The sequence below is a fragment of the Myxocyprinus asiaticus genome, chromosome 31 (genome assembly GCF_019703515.2).
Source record: "Myxocyprinus asiaticus isolate MX2 ecotype Aquarium Trade chromosome 31, UBuf_Myxa_2, whole genome shotgun sequence".
Taxonomy (NCBI): domain Eukaryota; kingdom Metazoa; phylum Chordata; class Actinopteri; order Cypriniformes; family Catostomidae; genus Myxocyprinus; species Myxocyprinus asiaticus.
The window spans coordinates 20,693,797-20,711,858 of NC_059374.1; the positions used below are offsets into that span (position 1 = coordinate 20,693,797).

Consider the following 18,062-nt stretch of genomic DNA (forward strand, 5'->3'; position numbering starts at 1 on the left):
CTTGTTGGAAAGTGGATGAGATATTAAAGTGGACCGCAAACTGCCCTCTGTTTGCCTTCTACCTTCCATAAAGTCCATTTAATTTAAAGAAATCAAGGTAAGGCTAAGTTTATGCAACTCGCTGAAAAATAGCAAGCTGGCTGTTTAGACTCACTTAGATGTTAATAGTGGATCACAAATAATTCTTCCAATTGTGCTTTGCCTTTATATTTAACTCAAATCTGATTGGACGAGAGACATTCCGAAAGCTGATGTCTCACACCATCAGCAATTGGACACTTTACTGTTTGTATCACTCCGCTTGTGTTCGTGGCTTTCTAAGCTAAAATGTAAGAGCAGCGCAGATGTCTGAAAGCAGCTAGACATGTCTTTTCATTTATTCCCATGACATTAAAGGTTTTAGCCAGCAGATGTTGTCAAAAGGCCATTTTTATGTGCTATGGGAGTTGACGTTCATTAAGTTGGCTCTGTCAGTCAGCGAGCAGTTTCTCTGAAGTCATATGCATTATCTCTTACTCCATGATCGCTCGGATTACTACTACACTACAGCTGGGAAATAGAGTTTATCTAACAGCTTCAGCATTAAGGCTTATTACAGCTGATACACACAATAGACAGAGTAATCACACATATTCAGGGCGCTTACCTAATATCGGAGTTTCTGAGTTGGGAGATGTAAACATTCAACATGGCAGAGGAGAGTGTCTGCGGCCAAATCACAGCCTTGATGATATAGGGCCATACAGCACTCTTGCTCATGTGATATTGCTTTAATGTAATGTATCAGAATACATGAAGAGAGAGTATTTAATATTCAGCCCAGAATACTTTCTTTAAGCATTCTGCCCAACCCTGTCCAAGGGTTTCGAACCCATGACTTTGCGGTTGCTTGCACCATGCTCTGCCAGTTGAGTGGTAGGAACTGCTGTTTGCTTTTATTCTAATCAGACTATAAGCTGGCAACTTCAGTTCCCCAAAGTGTCAGTGTTGGCTCAGACAGCTGAAGTTTCAAGATCAAACCAAACAAAATGTGTCTGAAAATGTGTTAGTCTACGCCATTTGTTATTTACACATTTGCAGGAAATGTCAGAAACAAGGGTACGTAAAATGTGTCAATAAGATACACTGAAAGGTGTTTTCTACTGTAAGCTTTCCATTTCTGGTGCCATCAGGCAAAGTTTTTATTTAAATTAGGATCACTGTGCATACTGTAAACTGAATAGGAAAGATGACATTAATATGACATTGCTTAAAAACAGCATAATATCATTTAGCAGTCATTCCAGGGAATCTCACACTGAATTCCCAACCGACCCTGTGACAAAAGTGCAAGATGCCTTAATTTGTTTGTGTTTGTTTTCCTCTCTGAATCAGATTCAAGAGCAGATGGAGTGCAGCAGAAAATTGATCACGCTGTCATTGGTGGTGTCGTCGCCGTGGTTGTGTTTGCCATGCTGTGTCTTCTGATCGTTCTGGGCCGATACTTCGCAAGACACAAAGGTAAATCAAGGACACGTCCTGAAGGATTGGCTGATTTTGGTTTGTGTTTTATCTCCAAATGAAAAATCTTCCCTTTTTTCTGTCTTCCTGTTTCAAGGTAAGGGTGGGAATCAGCAGGGAGCAGGCAATACAATATAATATCGATATCTGGGTCACGATGTGATAATATTGCAGTTCTTTTTTAATAGTAGAGATTGACTGATATAGATTTTTCTCCACAACAGATAGCCTACAATACCAACTATTTTGATGTTAAAGCATCCTGATGTTAAAGCATTTAAACTGTTTGTTTAATCTTTTTGATACAATAAGTAAATAATCATTAAACTACATTATTATTATTACTATTATTATTAGCAGAATTTATCTGTATTTATCGGTAGACATGATATTGAACAATCAGTAATGTAGAAAAGTGTGACTATATCAGTAAAAAATATAAACTGATTATTGGTCTCTAATGTTTAGTGTGTAGCTCTTGCTTGCGATTGCTTGTGATCTTTTATTCTAGTTTCCCTTTCATCTGCACTGGACTTTACAACGGAGTTATATTCTTACCCTTTTCTTAGTTTGGATTTTGGTCTAATAGAAATAATTGTGTGTACATTGACATAATGCTTTTTTATTGCTCTGACTGATTCCCCCTTCTATTGTTGATGTTGTTGATGTTGTTGTTGTTGTTGCCTTTACATTTACACAAAATAGTTTTTTTTAATATACATTTATTTTAAGCTTAAAATAAGTTTCTCACTTGAGACTTTTTATATAGTTGTAAAATATTGTACATTACATTAAATACTTTAAGTAAGTTACTTGTGAACACTTTTTTTTATTATTTATTCTTCTGAACACAAACAAAGATTTTTAGAAGAATATTTCAGCTCTGTAGGTCCATACAGTGCAAGTGAATGGTGACCAAAACTTTGAAGCTCCAAAAAGCTGATAAATGCAGCATAAAAGTAACTCCAGTGGTATATTCCATGTCTTCTGAAGTGATTTGATAGCTGTGGGTGAGAAACAGATCAATATTCCTTTTTTACTATAAATTCTCCTCCCTGCCCAGTAGGTGGCGATATGCAAGAAGAATGCTAATTGCCAAAAACAAAAGAAGTATGTGAAAGTGAAAGTGGAGATTTATAGTAAAAAATTATCTATTTCTCACCCACACCTATCATGTTCTTCTGAAGATATGGATTTAATTAGTGGATTCTTTTTATGCTGCCTTTATGTGCTTTTTTGACCTTCAAAGTTCTGGCCACCATCCACTTGTATGGTATGGACCTACAGAGCTGACATATTCTTCTAAAAATCTTCGTTTGTGTTTAGCAGAAGAAAGAAAGTCATACACACCTAGGATGGCATGAGGGTGAGTAAATGATGAGAGAATTTTCATTTTTGGGTGAAGCTATTTCCTTAAAAGGGAAATACATTATCATATTAATGTATATTTTTGACCAGTTTATTTTGTTACCACATGAAGCAGATTTATAGGTTACCTGACAAAAAAATCTTTTTACAGTGTACTTTGAAATATTGATTATTTCCCCATCCCTATTTTAAGGTACCTACTTTACTCACGAAGCCAAAGGAGCGGACGACGCCGCAGATGCCGACACTGCCATCATCAACGCAGAGGGCGGACACAACAACTCAGATGACAAGAAGGAATACTACATTTAACTCTGACTAGACCTGCTAGCTTTCTGTGCTGAACAGCAAACTGTGGACTGCTGGGTTAGGAGGAGGGGGTTTGTGGGATTCAATCAGGCTGGATGCACACCTGTGCAGCTGAAGAGATGGAGAAGAGAAGGTGCTGTTATCAAGTCAGACGGGGTGTGGGATGGCAGAGCACATGGAGAGCTCAATTTAAGATGGCTTCACCATCCAACACCTCTCGCTGGGGCCGGTTTTGTTCTGTTTTAAACATTTGCTAAAAATGTTGTGCCTTGTTCTGTTCTTAATGAAGTTTCCACTTTCATCAGGACACTTACAAGCTTCATACCATCTCTTGAATGGTCAAAACCCAGAGTGTTTTGCTTTATTAGTATTTTTGTTTTAACTGCCAGTACATCAATACATTTTAAGCTCTCTCTCTCTCTCCCTCTCATGCTGTTCTGTCTGCCGGTTTGGAAGAAAGCCACACACAAAGTTTAAAAATACGATTCAGTCACAGAACGATCGCTTGAGTTGTTTTCATGGATTGGTTCCAAGTAATTTATTTGGCAAATTGCCTGTTGTTCTCTTAAGTCCCTCAGAGAATGAGTTAGAAATTATAGAAACTTTTTTTGTTGTGACCAACATAGCTACAAAGCATTCAGCAGCATTACTGTGTTGTTGCATTATTTATTAGATATACTGTATGTGTTTCGAATCGGCTTGTATTGTTATTCTTTCTGGCTTGCATTGCATCATCCATATGTGCCCCACTCACATACTAATTTACTAGTAATGACTCCCAAGCATTAAAAATGAATGCCAAAGTAAAGAACAGCAAAATGGCCCTGGTTTAGCTGTATAGAAAAGTTTTTAAAGATGTCCCCATATAAAACATATCTATCAAATTGTAAAATAGATTTAATTTCAAGCCTTTTTCATTAAACGAAGTCAGTTTGACGTGAAGGTCAGCGAGCTTTGCTAAATGTTGTTAGTGCTTCTGTGTGCTTTTCATAGTAACATAAAAATGTTTACTAAATGAAATAGTTAAAGCCTGTATGTGGTAAGCCATACTACCATTTGTGCCCCCAAATACATTTCAGTTACAATTGATTCTTTCAATACAGCTCATTTGTATATGCCTGACTGAATGTAATAACTCTAAAATAATGCAATAGTTTAAAAATGTGTGGCCTGAATGTTGTGTTCGTTATCTCATTATGCAGCAACATACTTTAATTTTAATGTAATATGTTGGTATGTGGAAGAGGCACAGGGGCACGTATTTTGTTGGATCACTCATAAGTGTATTACAAATGTCTAGATTTGAACTTGAAATTATTACATTATTGTAGAGTTAGTATATAATTGGTAGTTTATTCCACGATTAGTCACTCCAGGCATTATTTTTTCTCATCTTTGGCCTTCATTTATTGTCTAGACAGTTGGGACAGATATACATTATATGTGATTAACTATGTGAAGGATGTATAGGGACATTTTGCAGTAATGCTGACAGTACGGTTAACATTGTAATATCCTTGTTTGGTCTTAGCGTTTACATGAATTTGTGTATCAAGTGCTATATTTTTTTTTCATTTGTTGGTTTATCTTTTATCCTTAGTGTTATTCCAGAGATTATCTGAACAGAACCTGGTGAGCATTATTTAGATTTGTAAACGCTAATAAATTATGGTATATTTGTGCAAGGCTATCATAGCTGATGCCATTTTATGCTTGGTTATTCGGAAAGAAACTTGTATTTTAAACGTCATTGTATGTTGTACAGAATTTTGTGGTTTTATAAAGCAGTGGTAGATTTATTTACATATATCATGTTTTGAGTACAATGCCTTCATCACTAAACTGATTAAGAGTGTACAGGGATGTAAAAGCTGAAGCAACATTATGCCCCCCCCGGCCCCAATTACATACTTTCAATGACAAAATTATCACTGTGTGCACCCAACTGACATGCCAAGCATGTGCAGAATATATTTATAAATATGTATAAATCTATAATATTATCATATTGCTCATGTAACATCATTGTAATGACATGAAGCTATTTCCAACTTTCACATCATGTCAAATAAGGAGTGAGGGCTGCAGTCAAGCAATCATTCAATGACTGGTTTCTTTATGGTGATGTTTATGTGCTAAATATAGTGTCTGCAAAGGACGCACAGATGATTTCCACAATAAAAAAAAGCAATGCGGGTTGATCCCACTGCTAGCTGATATAAACCTATATAGCCAGAGCACTAATTCTTCCTTTTTCTTGAATATGTAAAAGGTAAAGGGATAGTTCACCCAAAATGAAAAGTATGTGGTCAATTACTGATCCTCATGTTTTTCAAAACCTGACTTGGAACACAAAAGAAGATATTTTGAAGAATGTTCATGTTGCTATTTTTTCCATACATTAAAAGTGAAAAGTGACTGAGGCTGTCAGTCCCTAATATTCTGTGTAATATCTCCTTTTGTGTTCCAAGGAAGAAAGAAAGTCAGACAGGTGTGGAACAACATGAGGCGGAATAAAGGATTACAGATCTATCCCTTTAAATGTCAAGTGATCTAAAACTGCCCAAACCTAATTTAAAACACACATACACACACACACACACACAAACACACACACACACACAAACACATACCTTCAGTGTACATTTGATTTTGCCCTGTCTCAGGTCTGCCTATGAATTTATGTTTTTGCATCTCAGGTAGAATGCAAAAGTGATGCCCATATCTGAAAGAAAAGAACTTCAAATTATTATCAGAAAACACACAGAATAGAGCATGTTCCATTCGACATGTTTTATCAGTATTTTAAATGCTGTGCACTGTGTAAATGTTGATATTACTTTGTATAGATATGTCACAGCACATGATAAATCTAAAGAGTGAATCTTAGTGCATACTGTACATTTACAGTTAATTATTTTTGGTTTTATGCCATTTGTATCACCCAGAGCAGCTGTTCTTCATTGTTTCCAATTGTTTTTTTGTTTTTTTGTCACATATTTTGTCTCATCTCTGTAGTTTGTATTCCCGTGTAATTAAAGGTACTTACATGTTCACTTTGTATTTGACCATGAAAATACATTTTTACAGAAATGGAGCAGTACTGTCTTAATAAAAAGAGGTATTAATGTTCAAACAGCAGTTGAAGTCTGTCTTATACATTCACAGAAAATGAATTTCCTGAAATGCATTAATTAGTGCTGTCCATTTATAAAGAAAAACACTTTTTGCACTGCACACACTTTATTTAGAAACATTAGATTTTTGCTTCAAATCATCGCTAAAACACTCTCATTTGTCACACTGAGGATGAATTACCTGCAAGCACGTTTCAACAAGACTCGTGGTTTGGCAATGCTGTAAACATATGCTGTGAAATTTCGTGCCAAAACCTATTAGAAGTGAAATGTGAGGAAAAATTGAGCACAGAAAACTGAGCAAGAAAGCAGTGTGTGTGTTTAGCGTATAAATGTGCTGTGCTCATGTTACTTGGGGAGAAGTAGCATATGACTTGCATTTTTATTGTACTTTTTGCACCTAAAAACCTTATGAAAAATAAGAAACTGTATTAATATAATAATACATTTAATCCAGTTATAATTACTGGTGCTTGCTGAGGCAGGTATTACTACTATTATTGCTCATTCTTTAGCGTTAGGAATTTGAACAAACCACTATGTAAGTACTTGGGTGCATAATTCATCCCACAGCCACACTGTTTGTGCTATGGACATGAAGGATGCCTTTAAATTGTGAAAGAGAGTGCTATCACATTTCCAAACTATTGGACTTATGATTCTAGTTTTAGGGAATGATAAAATGAGCCCAAAAATCCCATTGACTTAGACTTGCAATTTGTGACAATGTATAATATACGTAACATGGACACTGTAATGTAAAGTGTTACAATTAATCATTATGATGTCTTGGAAGACGTGTCTAACTCTAAACATCAAAGATGATGTGAACTGCATTTGTATCAAATGTATTTTTTTCTTTATCTCTTACTCTATAGAAAGTGTACATTTGTTATGATTTCATTATTCTCATATGGAGCTCTTCATTGATTATCAGTGCATTTCTTATAAAGGATAACTTTGAGCATCTCTACTTAATGAAAAAGCAAAGACAACCATTTGGGGGGAAAAAAACATTACTGTTGTATATACCTCTTCTCAGTTGTTCATCAGTTCATACATGAAGTTCCTCTGAAGAGGGATTCATCTGATTGAGTTAATATGACCAAATCAACCTGACTAAATTTGGTTACACCAAAAAGCAAAATAAATAAATAAACTTTAAGGTTTAGATCTACTCAACTTTTTACAGTGTATGGGGCAAGGAATTCCAGCAGACCGATTTCACTGTGATTTCGGCAATTAACAGTTGGCTGAAAGTTCTGCTGCTGAAATCGGTCTGTACTTACCAAAACTCTATCCACTGCCCTCAGTGGCTGAAGCTGGAAGTGTTGTTAAACACATTTTTTTTTTTTTTGTAAATTATATAACACAGGCAGCAAGAATACATATTTGATCAACCCTACACCCTAACTCAAACCCTGACTTTGGACGTACACAGTCATGTGACAAAACAGCATGGTGCCTATCACAGCGGGGTTTGTCTTTGGGAGAAACACCAACAAAACTACATCTGGTAAGAAACCTAATTAAGTTTTTTACATTGAAACCTGTTTGAGTCAAAAGATTAGAGTCTTTAGTTTTATCCGATGTCATTTTTAAAATTTGAGCAATTTATCACAAAACTGCACACTGTTAAACACAATGTACACTATATTGGACAACAGCGCTAGTTTTTCATTAGAGATCATATAGTTACTGTGCATTTTCACACTGAGCACAAATGCTGCTTTCAGAGGCTTTATATGGAGTTAGGTTGAAAATAAAGTGCATTTCAAACTGTTCTGAGACCAGAGCAGACAGACAGCACACTGGAGGCTAAGTCGTTCACTAAACAGGGAGCAAGGGAACATCCTACAGATTTCCTATGAAGCCAAGTGCATTCACTCCTAAAACCAAAAGTTCAGTTTCAGGCTACAGATGATGTTTGGACCACTCAACATGTTTGCAGACATTAGACAATGGTAATCAGTACATAGATTCAGAATTTATATTGTATCATTTTATTTTTACATGGTTGGCAGTGATTGGATGATGTTGGCCATTTCTTTTGATCTGAATTATTTATGCTAATTTCTGATGTAATCTCTGTAATGTCTCAAAAACATGAATAACCAACACTCCTGGAAACATAATAAACATTTTGATTTAAAAAAAAAAAACTTAGTCCCGCTGTCCACATACTGTATGTTGACATAAATTTTTAGGAAAACTGTTTGGTCTAGAAATTGTTTGCTTGTTTATTAGTTGCTACTAGTTACAAATCAAAAAGAGAAATAGAAAATACATGCAGCTGTCACGCTCTGGTCTCAGGAGGAAAAACATCTCGGTTACTGTCGTAACCTCCGTTTCCTGATGGAGGGAACGAGACATTGTGTCGATGTAATGACACTAGGGGTCGATCTTGAGAGCCCGAGTCACCTTCAGATCTTTGAGAAAAGGCCAATGAGAATTCGTGAGTAGAATTTGCATGCCACTCCCCCCAACATACGGGTATAAAAGGGAGGCTGGAATGCGGATTCATTCAGGTTTTTGCACTGAGGTGCCGAGACAAGGTCCCGGCCATTACAGCGATGTAGTTCAGCCTGTGGCAAGAGGGACACAATGTCTCATTCCCTCCATCAGGGAACGGAGGTTACGACAGTAACCGAGACGTTCCCCTTCTGTCACTCACTCGATGTTGTGTCAATGTAGTGACACTAGGGGTCCCTATAGAAACGCCACAATGGCTGAACTGTGTTACGTGAACTGCCGATGCAGGTGTACGCAAGCTACTGTGAGCGTAGGAACAGATGCACTCGGACTGCACGTGGCCTCCCCAGACGCCCCAAAACGTCATGTAATTCCCAACAACCCTGAGGGGGGGAAGGAGATGTATCTAGTATGGGAGCAGGCCGTGCCAGCCACGGCTTTTTCTCTCTAAGTTTTTCTCTCCACAGAAAATTAGATTCGGCTGGGGCCTTTAAATGCTCATAAAATGCACCGTTTCTATCATTGACACCGAGTCTAACTCCATGCCGAGAAAAGAGATGCTCTGAACCAGGGAGAGCTTTCTCTTTTCCTAGTTGACCCGAAGTCCTAAATGGCTGAGGTGCGTGAGCACCAGGTCCCTGTGTGCACACAGTAACTCTCGAGAGTGCGCTATAATCAGCCAGTCATCGAGATAATTGAGTATGCGAACGCCCACTTCCCTTAACGCCGCAAGGGCTGCCTCTGCGACCTTCGTGAAGATGCGAGGGAACAGGGACAAGCCGAAGGGGAGGACCTTGTACTGATATGCCCGACCGTCGAACGCGAACTGTAGGAAGGGTCCGTGTCGAGGTGAAATCGAGACGTGAGAGTACGCATCCTTCAGGTCTACTGCCACGAACCAATCCTGATGCCGGATGCACGTCAAAATGTGCTTTAGCGTCAGCATCTTGAACGGGAGTCTGTGCAAGGCCCGGTTCAGAACTCGCAGGTCCAAGATTGGCCACAACCCACCGCCCTTCTTGGGAACGATGAAGTAAGGGCTGTAAAACCGCTGTCTCACCTCGGCTGGAGGGACAGTCTCTATCGCACCCTTCTGTAGGAGGACTGCGATCTCCACCCGCAAGACGGCAGCACTCTCGTCCTTTACTGACGTGAAGAGAACACCGCAGAACCGGGGCGGGCGCCTGGCGAATTGAATCGCATAGCCGAGTCAGATGTTTCTGGCCAGCCAGCGCGACAGGTTGGAAAGCGATAGCCACGCGTCCAATCTCCAGGCAAGGAGCACTAACAGAAGGATCGCATCCGACGTTCCTGGGGGTGGGGCCTCGTGGTGGGGGGGAGCAGGGAGTGCCGCGTCGGGGAGCGGTGCTCCGACCCTAGGCAGCAGCGCTGTGGGGACCCTCGGCCAGCCGGGGGTGTGGTTTGTGTGATGCAGCGGGGCACACGAAGGCGGGGGGCCGTGTTCGTGGGGCCCAGGCTGCAGACACTCGGTGTCCGGTAGCCGTGGGGACGGCAACCGTGAGCACTTGCGGTGTGACCCGAGGAGAGAGGAAACTGCTCTTTTTTTGACAATGTGGGTACCGCAGCCCGTACGGGGTGCGGCAAACAGAAAAGATAAAGGGAACAAAAGATTTTCCTCCCGACCCTCCACTGGGGGATGGAGTGGTCTGGCTACCAGCTCCAGAGTTCCCACAGACGTCTCTATCCTCGGGTGTCCCGTCTCAGGGGCGCTTGGGAGCCCTCCGACTTCACCAAGGCGCTCTCCGATGCAGCGATCGACATCTCATCCGGCTCACGAGCTCCGAAAGAGACATTAGGCTGAGGGGAGCTGCCAGTCTCATCCCAGAACTGGACGGACGCAAACGAGCGTACCGGAGAGTGGGCGGTCCGTGGGGGTTTACCCGGCGGAACCATACCCATTGAAGCCCCCGAATCGCCTTCAGCGTCAACCAGGGTGGCCTCGTACCCGTAGGTAGAAGGATCAGTGGGGGGGACAGCTGAAGTGGCTTTCCCTTGAAAGAAGGAAAGCCACGACCGCAACGTTGCCATGGTCATGTTCTCGCAATGAGAACATGAACCATCCACGAACGCTTCCTCAACGTGATTTTGGCCCAGGCACATGAGACAGTGATCATGACCGTCTGAGGTGGAGAGGTAACGACTGCATCCAGGAACTGCACAGAGACGGAAGGGCATCTTTAAAAAGACACATCTTTAAAAAGATGTTCAACGTCACTGTGCCGGCTCTAATAGAGGAAATATACTCATTAGAGGAAATAAACTCTTTTAAAGCGCTGTCGAAGCACCCAGGTGCGTAATCTGCAGTGGAGTGCAGAGTGGAGAGAAAGCCGCTGGAATGCGCCGTATATTCAACAGCTAACACTTCTGAAGAGGTGAATGGATCAGTAGTAGTATTCAGCTCGCTGAAATGCAACCGCTCGTCTCCAAAGAAAAAATCTGAATGAATCCGCATTTCAGCCTCCCTTTTATACCCGTATGTCGGGGGGAGTGGCATGCAAATTCTACTCGCCAATTCTCATTGGCCTTTTCTCAAAGATCTGAAGGTGTCTCGGGCTCTCAATATCGATCCCTAGTGTCAATACATCGACACAACGTCGAGTGAGTGACAGAATGGGAACTGTGGTAATCAACATCATATCACTGATGTTCTGTCAGCTGACACAGAAAAAAGTCTCAACAGACTATTGTACCCTAACGGAGGACCGCAGTATCATGCCCTGTTTGGGCAAGGAGGGTTAATGTGACTTTTAGGTGTGTGCAGAGCGCAGCAGGCAGTTTGGCTGGGGGTGTGCAGCTGCCTTGCCCCTGACCCACATTCTGAGATGGAGCAGGCAGCAAATAAATATCTTCATCGCCGTCACTGCCTGTGTGTGAGAAAGCTTGATCTTTCCCATGGCTGCTGTCAGTGGGAGTGGCAGCTTGCTTCGGCTCAGTTGGAATACGAGGTTGCACAGTTTGCTGGTGAGTCATCTCAGTGTGTGTTGAGCCACAGAATATATGGAAAAGAAGAAAATAAACTTCTCAAAAGCTGTATAGCAGTACTTGATGCTTGAGGTTGTGGTTTGTAGCCTATATGGTCTGACAGCTGAATGACCTTGAGATTTAAAGGGATAGATCACCCAAAATAGAAAATGTACTCATCCTCATTTTGTTTCAGACCTGTATGGCATCAGTAACCATTCACTTTCTTGTATGGAAAAAAATATGCAATGAAAGTGAATGGTGACTAAGCAAACAATCTGTCTGACATTTCCTTTTTTGTTCCATTAAAGAAAGAAATACAGGTTTGGAAGGGTGAGTAAAAAATTACAGAATTTTTTCATTTTTGGTTAAACGGTCCCTTTAACCAAATGAACGTCTAGGTCAGTGGTTTACAGCTGTCACGACCCAAAAATAGGTCATATAGGTATTTTCTGGAAAAAAAAAAAACAACAACAACAAAGCTACATGCATATAATAAAATGCAACTTGCCATATAGGCCTAATTGTGTTTAGTTAAGATAGCAAAATAAACATGCTTAAAAAGTATTAACCTCCTGAGACCCGAGCGTGACTGCTGTGTGCATTTTCCATTCCCCTTTTTGATTTGTAACTAGTAGCACCTAATAAACATGCAAAAAACAAATAGTTTTCCTAAAAATTGATGTCCACATATGTGGACAGTTGGACTAAGTTTTGAAATTTTAAATAATACCAAGCAGAAAAAAAATAGTCAGATTTTATCACATTTTATCAAATTTTGATTATGTTTCCAGGAGTGTTGGTTATTCATTGTTTTTGAGACATTACAGACAATACATCAGAAATTAGCATAAATTATTCTGATTCAAAGTAATGGCCAGCATCATCCAATCACTCCCAATTGTTCTTTGTCTGCCAAACATGTTGAATGGTCCAAACATCATCTGCAGCCTGAAACTGAACTTTTGGTAGGATGTTAGGAGTGAATGTACTTGGCTGCATAGTAAAGCTATAGGAAGCTCCCTTGCTCCCTAATACAGGGACACGTATACAGGGTCTGAAAGCAAAATTTTCCAGCTTTTGGATGCAACCATTAACTCTCAATATGATAATGCACAGAAAATATAGGATATTTTAAGGAAAATTAGCCTATAGTCCACGTACGTGGTCACTGTGTTTAACAGCATGCCGTTTCACAATAAATCGATGACATTTTGTAAATGGCATATCGGATGAAACTATAGACTCTAATCTTTTGACTCAGAAAAAAACAAAAATTAATGAGGTTTCTTTCCAGATGTAGTTTTGTTGCCGTTTCTCCATAAGACAAACTCAGCTGAGATCGACCCCATGTTGTTTTGTCACAAGAAAAAAGTTTAACCTTTTAATGACAGCCTAGAGTCTCCTGAACTGAGATCAGTCAGTTTAAATGAAATTAAATCATGAATAGCCTACAGCAAAGCCAAAACTTAATGTCCACGCATGTGGACACGGGGTCTCAGGAGGTTAAAAGGGAGGAGAAAACGCTTCCCATCTCTTTTTCTGTTAAGCGTCCAAGCAAACTCTATGGTATTTTAGCACAAATCAGTTAGTTACTTGGTAATATGGATAATACTTATACAACATTTGGCCTTGTGTTTATCCCTTATGGCTGGTAAATTACACATTTGATGTTCTATGTGCATTTATACAATTGTCCGTTTTCCTATTCAGCCTATGTTATTTAAATTTTTTTGCATTTTATTAGGCTCATGTTATTCTTGGTAACATTAATACATTTTATTGTTTCATTTTAAATAAATTTTTTGTTTACTTTTAACAATAAACAATTCTGATACAATTTTGATGGGTGGTCACTTGATGTAAAATGTAAACCACTTTACATATGTAAAATATGGGTACTGAAACAAAACCAGTTCAGAAACACTGGTGTATGGGACAACCGCAAGTTCCCTCAGCCAGGAACATTCGCTTCCCCTACTTGTCAAATGGCATGTCAAAAGAATGTGGCGGTACCGAAAATAATCCCTGATAAATGGCCAACATGACATTAACCAATGCAAGCATTAGTCTCATACATCATTCTTGGACAATGTCCCCCCAGGCATGTTTTATGTTTCAGATCCGAGGCAATATTTCTCAGCTGTAAATGTCACGTTTGACTGTGCAGTTTATCAGCGATCAGTTCCCTTCAGAGAGCTCTAGTTTCGATAGAATGTGGAATTGATTTTATTGAAAAGCTTGTAGCCGATCTTTACCTACAAAGTTCCCTGCGTGTGGCATAATCCATTAGAAAGCAGTACAAAAATGTTTCACTACACAAAAACAGAGCAGAGTGACTTGCACTGTTTTATAAAAGACTGACACAACTACTGAAAGAATTTGGCATAATCAAATCACACAGCACTTTTATTAACCCCTTATCTTTTAGCCATTTGATTTAGTATTGTTAAAGTCTATTTTCTTTTTTTCAAATTAATTAAGGATATAAATTAAGTAAACTTGTCTGTATAAGTACACCTATAAAGATAGCATTGTTAGAATCTGCCATCTAGCTTATTCATAGTGCACTTTCTAGACTTTTTTGTCTATTAATGTAGTTTATGTTTGTCACTTAATGGGTTTTACTTGATAATCATAACTGTTTTATATATTTTCCATGAAAACTTTGCTATTTTGGTCCAGAAAGAAACAAAACATGACATCGGGTTAATTCTATTACATCCCACATGCAAAAAATATAAAAACATTTTAGACCAAATCGTGGACATATGTGGACAGTTGGACTAAGTTTTGAAATTTTAAATAATACCAAGCAGAAAAAAAAAGTCTGATTTTTTTTTAGCACATTTTATAACATTTTTATTGTGTTTCCAGGAGTGTTGGTTATTCATGTTTTTGAGAAACCAGAAATTAGCATAAATAATTCTGATTCAAAGTAATGGCCAGCATCATCCAATCTCTCCCAACAATGTTACGTCTCAGGATGTATTTTTGTTTTATTTTGTATTACATACGTGGATGTAACAACAAACAATCTGCCTCTCTCCATCTCTCCCCTTGTTACACCTCTCCAACCCTAGACTGGGGAGGGTGTAAAAATTGGGGGCTTGTCCGGGATGGCAATGAGAAACAGGAGGCAGTCATCAGTACCTGTTAGAGGAGAGCGGACAGGGCAACAGGAAAGGTGGAAAACAGAAAACAACATACAACAAAACAGTGGCAAACAACACAGACAATACATCCACAGATGTAATACAAAATAAAACAAAAATATGTCCTGGGATGTAACAATTCGGATGAACTATTCTGGTGAAAATCTAGTTTTAAACATACTTTACAATTTTGAATGTATTAAGGCCAAAGTATACTTTGGTTGTCCACATTGCTGATCGCTCAGTGCACAGTATATGTGACGCAAATTTCGTCATCAGCACAATCCGTGCAGATGCCCAGATATTCTCACCATGCGGAGAGTTCTTGACTGTGCTTGTCATTGGTGTATGCACCTACCGTTGACTGTACTAAAAGAGTATCACAAAGTAGTTGTAGTGTGCATGCATCAAATGTGTTCGTATTTGCTCACGGTCAGAAGATTATACTTTGAAAGGCAACGTGGTTGACCGATCGAGATCTGATCCGGAACGCACAAAAATTAAGTATATCCGGGCCTTTAATGTTTTCCTAGCCATAATAAACTGTAAGATTAAGTCTTTTCAGCACCTAAAATTAAACCAGCAATATCCTAGTGACAGTGATGTTAAAGTTCCTGTTACCAGTCAACCAATGATTTAAAAATACTAAAAGCAATTGACATTTAATAGACTGGTATGACAGTCCACCAATTAACAATTGTTTTAGGATATTCAATGATCACAAGGGAATTAGGATTTAGGTCTTAAACATTGTAACCCATTTGCAAGTGCACTGGCGTTTTACCCCCAAAAAGTTTTGGTTTATCTCAACCTATCTAGACAGAGCAGCTCTCTCTGTGAAGATCGAGCTCCACACAGTGAATATTTTTCTACACATTCTGTAGTAGATGTTAGTGCAACATCTATTGCTTCTCTATAGCTGAGTGCACAGTGATTACCGCTTTGGCCATCTTATTTATTTTGTTTCTCACTGCACATCACCTTTTACTGCTGACAATCACAGGACAGGAAAATAGATCATTTTAGCCCAGAGTGGTCTGCTTATATAGACGTTACATTTTGTCAGTCACTTTTTCCAATGGTGGGTCTCGGGAAACTTGACAAATTATTTTTATATTTCATTGGGGAAACAAAAATTGAGTGTCCACTTTGGTCAGGTGATTGTAATATCCACCACATGAGGTAAATAGTGTTTGTAGAATATTTATGTTCCCAGTCAGTGTTACAGTTATACAATATTTACAATTAGGGTCCCCAATTGATAAAGAAGATGTGTTGTGTAAATAAAAAAAATTTTTTTACCCAATTGTGTTTGCTACAGTATGTATTTTTATGCTTACAGTATTAGAGTATTGCGCCATTAGCTTAGCAACATGCTAACGCAAACTCTGAGGCATGGAGCGCTGTTTGTACTGTTAGAGTATTCAAAATCGGTCACTTAAGAGGTTTGATGACAGTTAGGATTCTGTCTTAGAAGGCAGCTACCTAGCTAGGCAAAAGGCAGTGAGACAACTCACTAGGTTTTTTATCATTAGCAGCTGTAATACATTTAAATGACACTCAAAGATGTGGTTGGGACGTTATAGTTAGTATTGTCAGGGGGGCTTATTTCATATGACTGTAACTAGGGGGTCTCTGCACTGTTGGCCACCCCATTATTTGAACACATCACATTGTGGTCTCTGAGACACTAAAGGCATACCCTTCATTTGTGTTCATGAGTCAATTATAACAGCAACAATAATCGCAAATTTTTGTTTGAGGGCTAAATGATCAAAATATACAGATCCTCTGGTTGAAATGAGCATAAATTATCCATTATACCCCAACCTGTTGGCAGGCAGTGCTAAACCCTGGCATACACAGACATCTGTGGACATCTGGCTACTGTAAATATCCCAAATGGACAGCAGCACTGAATTTTAAATATTCAGGTCTGCTTTTTCCCGCCCCATTGTATTTTTGTAATCTACATAAACAAGTCAGATGAATACTTTTTAGAGGTTTGTCAACTAAAATCCATTTTTCTAGATAGATTTTTACTCCTGGTGTCAAGGCAAATCAGACCCCTACATTTGCAGCGGAGTTATTCCAGCAAGGGTAAAAATGAGAATCAGAGCTTAGCTCGTCATAGATAATCAAGCCATCAGCATGCAGATGCCAAAGCCAGAGGTACAATCTCAAATGTATAATCTGGGTGAAACGTATGTGTGTGTGTGTGTGTGTGTGTGTGTGTGTGTGTTTGTGTTTAAGTAACAACCAGTCACTGCAGACTGCGATATGCACATCTGAACTTCACTGTTATCTCTTGGTTTTTACATTTCATGTTTTTTTAATACTGTCATCATGCTTTCAAGAGCTTCAGTGATGTTGGTCAAACGTTGGCCCTACTTACTTCAGATATACTATTCTGCTCTCTAATAGCAGCATTTAACACTAATGACAGAACACAGCAACAAATGGCAGAGGTGAGACTTTGTCTATTTAACTGTCTGTCAGTTTTGATTTGGTTGCTTGAGGGCACATTAATAAAAGGACTATTTGAACTCTGAGGGCATTGGTGCTAGACCTCTGATAACTGTTATTTCAGGTAAATGGATAATAATTTAGTGTGCTGTTTTATCAGTCCTGAGAAACAGAAAATTAATGGATTTATATGTTTTTTATTCAGTTCAGGGCACATATACCATGCTTAAATAACCTGTCTTAGCAGCTTTTGAGTCAAACAAATCTAGGCGAATCTCCCAAAACTTGTCAAAAACATGTATGTGTGTGTGTGCCTGTTCTTGACAGGTTTTGTGAAATTCAGCCATCTACAGTCTTTTTTTTGTTTATTGTTTTTTTCTTCAAATGTGTGAAATTTAGGTTGGTTCGATGTTAAAGAGTTTGGTATCAACAAAGGCGTAGACAACAGATCCGTTGTTTGCTAAGCCAGATAAGAAGATGGAATTCAACGTTCAGAGATTTACCAAATTAACTGGCTAGCAACATGAAAACAGCACAGGATACATGAATCCTGAAGTCATTTAAACATTCAACTCTCAAACAGAGTATGTTTGCGCTAACCATGACTCTAAAGCGTTACAAAACCATCAACGTACTAGGAAACCGAGCCAATACATCCTTGCTGAGTCTTTGA

The 18,062-nt window shown here is 39.1% G+C and overlaps 1 protein-coding gene across 2 annotated transcripts in view; it reads left to right on the forward strand.

The window, feature by feature from the left end:
- Nucleotides 1-6,298, forward strand: part of cadm1b (cell adhesion molecule 1b) — a 273,986-nt gene extending 267,688 nt beyond the window's left edge. For both annotated transcript variants that reach the window (XM_051665851.1, XM_051665852.1), the window contains 2 exons: nt 1,375-1,500; nt 3,062-6,298. In XM_051665851.1, coding sequence (XP_051521811.1) covers nt 1,375-1,500; nt 3,062-3,180 — 245 coding nt within the window. In that variant the 3' untranslated portion in view covers nt 3,181-6,298. The remainder of the gene's footprint in view (nt 1-1,374; nt 1,501-3,061) is intronic.
- The last annotated feature ends 11,764 nt before the right edge of the window (nt 6,299-18,062 follow it).